This window comes from Malus domestica, chromosome 13, assembly GCF_042453785.1.
Source record: "Malus domestica chromosome 13, GDT2T_hap1".
Classification (NCBI taxonomy): Eukaryota; Viridiplantae; Streptophyta; class Magnoliopsida; order Rosales; family Rosaceae; genus Malus; species Malus domestica.
In genome coordinates this window covers 18,292,616-18,301,997 of record NC_091673.1, presented here as the reverse complement: position 1 = coordinate 18,301,997, position 9,382 = coordinate 18,292,616, and the positions used below count along the sequence as shown (strand labels likewise).

The 9,382-nt window shown below is 38.0% G+C and overlaps 1 protein-coding gene across 1 annotated transcript; it reads right to left on the bottom strand.

Moving 5' to 3' along the window:
* Positions 1-5,194: 5,194 nt before the first annotated feature.
* LOC103453287 (uncharacterized) lies at positions 5,195-8,756 on the bottom strand. The gene is given in 7 exon segments (NM_001293947.1): positions 5,195-5,782; positions 6,151-6,609; positions 7,098-7,228; positions 7,318-7,412; positions 7,587-8,032; positions 8,162-8,254; positions 8,520-8,756. Coding segments are annotated over 7 exon segments (2,049 nt in total).
* Between the last annotated feature and the right edge of the window lie 626 nt (positions 8,757-9,382).

Sequence of the window (9,382 nt, the reverse complement as noted above, 5' to 3'; positions counted from 1 at the left end):
GTAGATATGAATAAACTATCAAACCATACAATGTGAGAAAGACCATATTGCATTGTAATACGAAACTGAATAGGTTCTCCAACCTCTTTTGATTAGCTTGAGTAGCCATAACATGTTGTAGGTGTTGCTCATGGTTTGTGGAAGCCTTGAATATGTATAATCACTAAAAGGAGAATTGAATGTAAGTTTCAATTCACAATCGACTAGTAAGAGACTAAGAGTTCTAATTGCCCACTGTCTCGCTAAAAGGAACCTAATGGGTCTCACATCGTGTAGGGTAATAATTGACGAATATAATGAATATAAGTAAGGACAATTAAATAGTTTAATTGTATATGACAAAGATTAATTAATATATTAATTAATCATGCAAAATGTTCAAATCAGGCTTTAAATAAGTTTCATGTTTTAGGACCCAAAATGAGTTTTGGTCCACAAGACCCATTGAGTTAAGTTCTATGACAACTAAAACAAAATGAGAATTAACCCAAACATAACTACATAAACCGTCCAAAGCGAAAGGGAGTGATGGTTTACTTATTACAAGTTTGCTAATCACTTAGAATGAGGTATAAAGGCAACTTTATAACTCCATCCCTCATTAGGATTTTCTATGAGGCAAAGAGGGAGAAACACAAACTCTCTCCTTCCTTAGATAGGCTAGCCACCATGGAGAACATTGATAGCATTTTTTTCTTCCATTGTCACTCATTGTGTTCAAAGGTATAATGTTTCTAAACTCTCTTTTTGTTTAAAGTTGAGTCTTGGTTCACCTCTACTACTAGGCTTTGAATTTCGTAGTTTAAGTTTTGTTTTAGAGTGCATACAAGCATGCTTCCGCCATTTAATTGTTAAATGTATGTATTGTGTTGCTCAATGAACTTAGTTTATCAAACATTCTCCTTCATAGAATTCCTGCAACATTATGAATGTACCTTAGTTTTGTGGGGTGAACCATTTAAGTCTGGGTCCATTTCATTTTCAATCAACATCCTGAAGCCCATCAAGGGTTAAACACCTTTGATTATCAGGTTTAAAATTTATGAGTATACACCTGGATTCGTCTGTGTTTGACTTGCAAATTTAGAACCTTAGTAGTTTAGCGCTGTCTGTAAGAAATGCATACGATTTGGTTTTGTTTTCTACCCAGCTGATCCAAGACACACTTTGCGGCAAGGAAGAATCACCCTATTAGATATCATGATGAACCAGAGAAGAAAAAATGATGCTCAACCTATTTATAGCCGTATGGCCAGTGAGATAAGAGGAGCAGCAGAGGGGAACTCTATATCATACCCGGACGCTCGACAGAATTTATCTCCCCTCAACTGAAAGACAGCAACGCTCGACTCAAGAGATGACGAGATCCGAGAATACCTGAGCTCATGAAAGAATTGAAAACAATTGTGTTGTTAGGAGAATGTCCGACCAGACTGTCATGATCAACACAAAGTTAATTGTGAAAGTCCAAGCGAAGCTGATAAAATTGTCAAGGGCCAACACTAATGTATTTGCCTGGTCGTATGTAGATATGCCAAGAATAGATTTAAGCGTCATCTCTCATAAGTTCAGTATTGATCCACATCGAAGGCCTATTCGGCATAAACAACAGTCTTACGCAAAAGGTTATGAGGCCATGTTGGTTGAGGTAGACAAACTGCTTAGAATCAGTTTCATCATAAAGGTAGATTACCCACGGTGGGTGGCAAATGTAATGGTGGTAAAAAAAGCAACGCAGTAAAAAAACTGACCAAATTGTGCATATGTATAGACTACACGGATTTCAAATGGGTATTTTCAAAGAACTATTTCCCGCTGCCAAGTATCGACCGACTCTTGGATGCTATGACAGGATGCGAACTTTTAACTTTCCTCAATGCTTTATCGGAGAACAACTAGATCTACATGCACTCGACTGACCAAGACAATACGACGTGTAGGGAAAACGATGGAGGTTTATGTAATGCCCCGACCCTAAAATTTTATTTCGGAAAATGATTTCGGTGGTAGGCCAAAATTAAACCCTGTTTAATTAACTACCAATTGATCACGATTTTTATTTAAAATTTCTTAATCACTCACAAAATCTAACCAAAAATTTACTTACTAAACCACAAGTTTTAATTTCCAAATAATCATCAAAATTTCATTTCTTCAATCACATTCCCACAAAAGATTACTCTCAGTTATTTAAGACTATATCTAACCCCTGTTAGACAACCTACCTAACCTTGATGCAGGATCAAGCCTTTTGTAGTTCACCAGTTGCTTTTAATCCATTTCCAAAATCAAACAAGTGACTACCAATCACGGAACTAGGTTCAAACAAATGATTCACACCAACTGCATATCATAAATGCATTAAGAATATCGAAATTAACTTAAAAAGACAGCTTCGGTCCTCTGGCCATGCGCCGTTGTAGGTGGTGGTTTTCGGTGAACGGAAACCCAATTTTTCCAATTAACTCTAAAAATTTCCAAATTTTACTGAAATGAAGATCTCAATGAGTAGAGCAAGTTTTATACTTGTGGTCAAGTCCAATTTGGCCGGGAAAAGCCCCAATTTCCCTCGAAATCGCCGGAAACCCTAGAAATGGGTGACTTCAATCCATCACCTCCGGTACTCCGCCGCTCTTATAGTTGTTTGGGGTGTTTTCTTGGGCTCAAGAGGTGTCTAGGGGTGGTGGTGATTAAAGGAATCACCTTCAGAAGTGGCAGATTTCCGTCAGTCTCCCCATGGTGTCGTTAGGGCTATTTCCAAGAAACCACCATAAAAAACCATCGGGTTTGGGGTGGAACTTGAAGGAGGGTCGTGGAGTCAAGCACAGGATGTGGCAAGCCTTGGATCGTCGGAAAACGACGGAAAAATCAACAAACATAGTCGATTTGAAACTGGGTCGCAATATGGAACCGGGTCATGGGTACGGTTGGCTAGTTCTCACTCTTTCTCCTTTCCCTCCTTGCTATCTCCTCTCATTTGTCCTCTCTTCTTTTTCCCTTTCTTCGATTGGCAGCCCCCCTTTCCTTTCTCTTCCATTCCTTCAATCTTAGCCACACACGTGACACCATATCCACTATTCAACAAATCTGGAGCCTTAATGATTAGATTACCATTTTGCCCCTAACTTCGTTCATTAAAAACTTATTCGTTATAATTCCATTTCACAAACGGTTTGCTCCTACGTGTTCGTGAGGTCGAGCTCTATCCAAATATGCCAAGAAATACGATAGAAAATATGAGGATAAAATATGTCCTTGTATAATTAACTTTAGCCAACAAGAGCCATTTTCGTCTTTTCCCCTTATCGAGATAAAATTTTACGACTTAAATTATATAAATTTCTGGAAGCAAAATTTTTAAAATTTATCAATTAAATTTTCACAACCATAAATCGATTATTTTTTTATTGTTCCTCACATACTTATATATTTAAAATTTCAGGGTATTACAGTTTATATGGAAGACATGCTTGTGAAGAGCAAAAAAGAAAACAAGCATGTGGCAGAACTGACTAAAGTGTTTAACATCCTCAACCCATGCGGGATGAAGTTGAATCCTGTGAAATGCGCCTTGGCGGTCGGCTCATGGAAGTTTTTGGGGTGGTAAGCCAAACAGGGATAGAGGTCAACCAATAAAAGATATAGGCCCTCATCAATATGGCATCACCACGAACAAAGAAGGAGATGTAGAGCGTCACCGGACGAGTAGCGGCCTTGAGCCAGTTCGTTTGGAGATCAACGGACCGGTGCCTACTTATTTTCAAGGCACTCCGTGGAGCTATGTGAACGATTGAATGGACGGAGGAATGTCTACAAGCATTCAACAAACTAAAGGAGCACATCGGCTGAGCGTCAATCCTGTCAAAACCTTGGAACGGTGAGCTGCTTTACGTCAAATCCTTGGTTATTAGTAACACAAAATATAGGAATGGTACCCCTTTCTTAGAAATTCATTCAATATACGTAAACATGCCTTTAGTACATAAAAACTGAAAAGTAAACAAAAGTTTGCAACAATTGGACAAAAAACCAAGCACGATGCAGTAGTTGAGAAGCACAAATGCCACTTGCGCTAAATACATAGTATGCTAGTTTTCTACAATATATACATGCATGTCAGAAAGAAAAATCGGGGCCTTGTGCGGTGGCACCAGTTACATACCATTGAGACCAACCTTGGGGTACATGAAGATTGATTTATGTAAGCTTTCATTTTTGTTTTCAATTTTGAGTATTTATTTCAACAATTATGCCAATTTTGTCGGTAAAGAAGTATAATAATTTAGAATCAAGGTTTCCTCTAATGGAGATGCCATAATTGACGTGGCAGCTGAGTTATTTAACTCCTTACTTTCTAGCTGCCTTTTTAAACAACAAACAAAGATGGAGTCAAATGCCTTTAATTTATTTTTTAATGCATGGGTTCCATTGACAACTAACAAGATGAAAACTAAAATCAATATGAATTATTTTTTAATACTTAATGTAACTTTGGGGCCCAAAATATTAATAAAATAAATATTTGACAAATCTATTAGACATGAAGAAAATTTAACACCTATATTCAATTGGACAAACTCGGAGTCAAATTCCTTAACAGCAACTAGGATTCTCATTTTATTTTATTTGTCCCTCTAAACACATACATTATATATGGTTTATATTTTGAATCGTTTACAAGTTTTGTATGGATAATTGGTTTTATAATGTAGGTTCTAGTGGGACTTAGCTAAGCTAATGACGAAAAGTTGGTAACCTCAAACTCAACTTTTTTACTAACTGTAATTGCGCGCGAGGGTGATGAAGGAACTTCAATCAATCAGCTTGGAAACACGTTTGATGATTTCTTGAATTTTTAAAACGTCCAAGGACTTAGATTTGAAGTTATTTTCCCCAAATATAAGTCTGAACAATTTGAAGTAAGTGATAATTCATACACACACCAAGGGAAATGTAGACATCTCAAATTATTCAAATAAACATTACATTACAAAAAGTAGCAGCTACATACCATGAAAACATACTCAGGAAGACAATTACATAAGCATACTAGTCCCCATTAATAAGGATCAAGTATCACCATGCATGAGCTAACTAGGTTGCCCTTTATTATAGATATTACAACATACTACTCTGAACTTATTGGACTAGCCAACATCACACTTGAAGTAGTAAAGGGAAGTAGACCGAGAACTTAGTGATGTGCAGTAGGACCATCAATGTGGCAACACTTGTAACTGATGAAAGTCTCCATGCTCCGGTGGCAATCAGGACACTTCATGGTGTCTGGAACCTTCCCGGTAGAGCCCGGAATATCAAGGCGGCAGCAAGGTCGACTCACAGTGCGAACCCTCTCATGGTATGACTTGAAGCAAAACTCAAAGCCACTCTCTTTCACATGGTCCTTCCATTTGTCAAAGTCCTCTACCACCCTCAAGATCGAGACACCGTGGCCGGTGAGCACCACAGAATGCCCTTTGCTGAGCACAGCCCATCCACTTTCGTTTTTGTAAGAAAGTAGCTTCTGGATTTCTTGACCGACTTGGTCGGCTGGCTTGTGAACCTTGGTGAAGAACAAGCTTTCGATGCCAGTCCAGAACTTCCCGAGGATGCCATGGTCATCTTCCCCCTTGCTTCCTTTTCCCACGCAGAACAACTCGATTTGAATCTTTGCTTCCTTGAAGATGGGGTCATTTGCAAGGGCAGTTGCTTTCTTTGTGAACTCTTGAATCCAACCATTGTCTTTGCCACCATAGAAGAAAATATACTTGTCCTCTTTGATCTGTTTGACCAAGCCATAGTTAGATCAACCACACAAACTTAACTAACGAAATGTATTCTAGATTTAAGGAGCGTTGCTATTCTATACTAATTTCTATTAATGGGAGAGTTGCGTCTTGTACAATTTTACACTTCTCCATCAATTATAATATGTTTTGTTATTTTATACTTCTTGCCAAAAATATGTTTCATTATTATTACACCTTTATTAAAGAGGTGGTACAGTAAGTGGAGTTAAAATAACATGTTTTTTGTATCCACGCTTATGTATGTAAGATTAAGTTGTATTAGAAAGGTGGTTAATAATGTGGTAAGTAAATGTGGTTGCAATAGCGGTCCTCATATTTAAACAGTTATAAGGGAAATTACCGTAACAGATTGGCTAACCCCTTGGACAACAGTGCCAATCCATTTATCTCCGTGACCATGTGAGAGCTCTTCTTCAGTTGCCTTTGTGAAAGGGAAAGCATTGACTCCCCAAACCCTAATCATGTGGAGAGCGTTGGGATGTTCGACCTTTCCTTGTGGGTTCATCACCACTAGTGTGGGCTTACCCTTGAAGCTCCACTCCTCCTTGATGAATCTGATGCCTGCTACAGGTGCCGAGATCTGCACTGTGTACCATGGCATCTTATTTCGGAGGCTCTCAAACTTCTTTCGGCGGTCATCGGTCCAATGCTCCACAATCGGAATCCACACAATCTTGTGCTGATTGTCTTTCTTTATCATATCATAGATGGGCTTGAGGATTGAGATATCATCATCAGAGATGTCTAGGCTTGAAATGAACAACAACACATTCTTCTTCCTCAGGATATCGATTTTAACCTGTTTAAATGAATTATGCACGTTGTAAGTAATTAATAAGTAGCAATTTGACTAACCGAAAAATCATGTCACCAAAAACTAATTTTCTTTGCTAATACTCCTCCTTAAAGGTGTGTCTCACATACAATGGTTGCACTCACCTTTATTTATAGTGAGTTCGTAATGATGTTTATTTTACGTGTCTAAATAGTATTATGATTGACTAATCACATAGGAGCTCAGTAGAAAAACTGAATTGTATATACAAACATGCATATTAAAGATTAATATTCCACGTGACATTTTAGGGTTCCAATTAAATTAGTCATGCCAAGAAAATTACGTTGGAAATTTTGTATGACAAAAAAGTACTCCTAAGCAACTTTACTGCCATCTTTTTCTATGGTACGTTACTGTCATATTATTAACTTTAATTTTCCTTGCAGCAACATAGTGCCAGCGGTAAAAATAATTCAATTACACATTATAGTACTGTGACTAGAACAAACCATTTGTTTAGTAGAACCATCAACGAGCGGCTGGACATTTTCCTTGGTAAAAATCAGGGCCTTGAAAACCTCCATGATTTCAGTAGGAGTTCGGAAGATTTTCCTTAGCCTCCGGTAAGTCTCTGCCTCCTCTGCATGCATGAAACAAAGATTATCTTGAGCGTTTCATTTGTGCAAGTACAGAAAATAATTCCAAATGAAACATCTCCATTTAACCCACCAATTTGTTTTCTGCAGACAATAAGCTGGATCTTAAGCTTGTTTAGGACATAGTGAATTTTTTGAGCAAATGGGGCTAGATCATGCTCCTTGTCCCTAAAACGAAGGCAACCATGGTCATTTTATTAACTACTAAACAAATAATTTTTATTTGCCAGACCAATGCTAAATTAAGTTGTTAGGCTGTGAATTTGGATTACGAAACTTCACTTCAACCAGATGCACGGTCTGGCAAAAGAGCGATTTCCTAAAGGTCAATGGAGAACTTACTCATTACAGGTGAGGATGGTGATCTTAGTTGCACAAGCAACAACAGTGGCAACAGCCCAGTACACATCAACTGGAATATGGTCCATTGCTAGCGCCAACGCTGGGACATCTTTTGGGTCGTAGCTGGAAAGCTTATCGAATTGGTCGATGCACTCAATCACTTGCAATGTGGCCTTGATCAGATTGTTAAGTTCAAGCACTGCTTGTCTTTTCTTGTGCAGGTCCGAGGGCTTGAGGAGCACGGGGACTCGCTTCAGGATTGCAATTGATTTGGCGAGTCGGTCTGATTCTTGAAGCTGGGCGAGGAGCCAGAACTCCCCGTATTCCATGGCAAAAGCTGCTAGAGTCAGCACTGCCTTTGCTTCCCATGAATAGCTTGATAGCTTGTTCAGTATGGCCAGGGTTGTGTTGTGGGCAACTTCCTCACTAGGAGGCTTGCATTGCATCTGAAATTTTAAGATTAACCATGATAGTGTGAATATTCAAGAATATACATGAAAAGTTACAAGAAATATACATATCATTATGTGTGTGTGTGTGTGTGTGTATATATATTTAATTTCCCAGGTAATGACCTCGCTGGCTATGGACTTTAGTGTGCACAATGGTGCACTGAAGCCTGCTTTGGGTGTGTTCTCCTCTATGTTCTCCACGTGCACTTGGGTACCCTGAAACAAGGCACAAGTAACATAGAAGTGAGTTAAGTGCACGAGTACTGCTTTCTTAGATAAAATAACATATTATGTTATTGTGTTATAAAATAGTCTCGTAAATATTCCATCACTTCTCCTAAAAAAATATAGAAAGAAAAAAAGAGCATGTTATGTTATTTGTCTGTCGGTTAAAATTAGTGACATAATTTTGGTATACTATAATAATGATTTGACAGTTTAATAATCGTGCATACGTTACATGTAAGCTAAAAATATATACCTGCACAATTTTGTCAACAATTTGGGTAGCACGCTTAAGGATATTTTCGGTGATGCCGAAAAGAGAATCATCATCAAAGGATTCATCAGCATGAACATGAGTACCATAAATTTGTTCCAAGATTTTCTGGTCAGACATGGTAAATAGGCTAAGCTCATGATCGCCAGTAATGTGTTGATGAGTAGTGGTAACTACTGAGGCCACCTTGGCAGCCACATTGTTTGCTAGACCTAGCATGGTGACTCTTTTGGGGGTTTGAAGGCAGGGAAAGAGAGAATACGATGGCTTCTGGGTAATTGTATTTGGCTTGTGTGAGTGCAGCACCTGCAATATGCCTGCCCTATTTATAACCTAACTGAGCTTGTACACTATCCTCAAAGTGGGGACCATTTCTACACGATGTCGCCACGTGAAGGGTGTGGATTGAAGATCAGAACAATTAAACATGTGAATAATGAATATGGTTCAAGTTCTTTGTTCATTATTATCTCCACGGGAAGTTATATACTGAAACAGAAACAAATAATAAAGTCAAAACTGAATGTAGATTATATAATGGCCATCGAAATTTTACAACCTCAGTATTGGTGTAATACATAGAAGAACGGGATTTAATCTGAAAATGAGGACGCCAATTGCATGTCGGCTGTCTTGAGAGGTTTAAATTCCTTTTTGAATGTTATTTATTTACTTTTTAGCTAAATGAATAAATTCATGTAAGAAAAATAGTAGGATAAATATGAGGCAATATACATATAGGGAGAATTTATTATGATCTTTTTTTCATTCTTTGGATTTCAATGGATACAAATAATTGATGTATTTTCCTACTTAGGTTAACAAATTGCCTTTCGTTTTTTGTA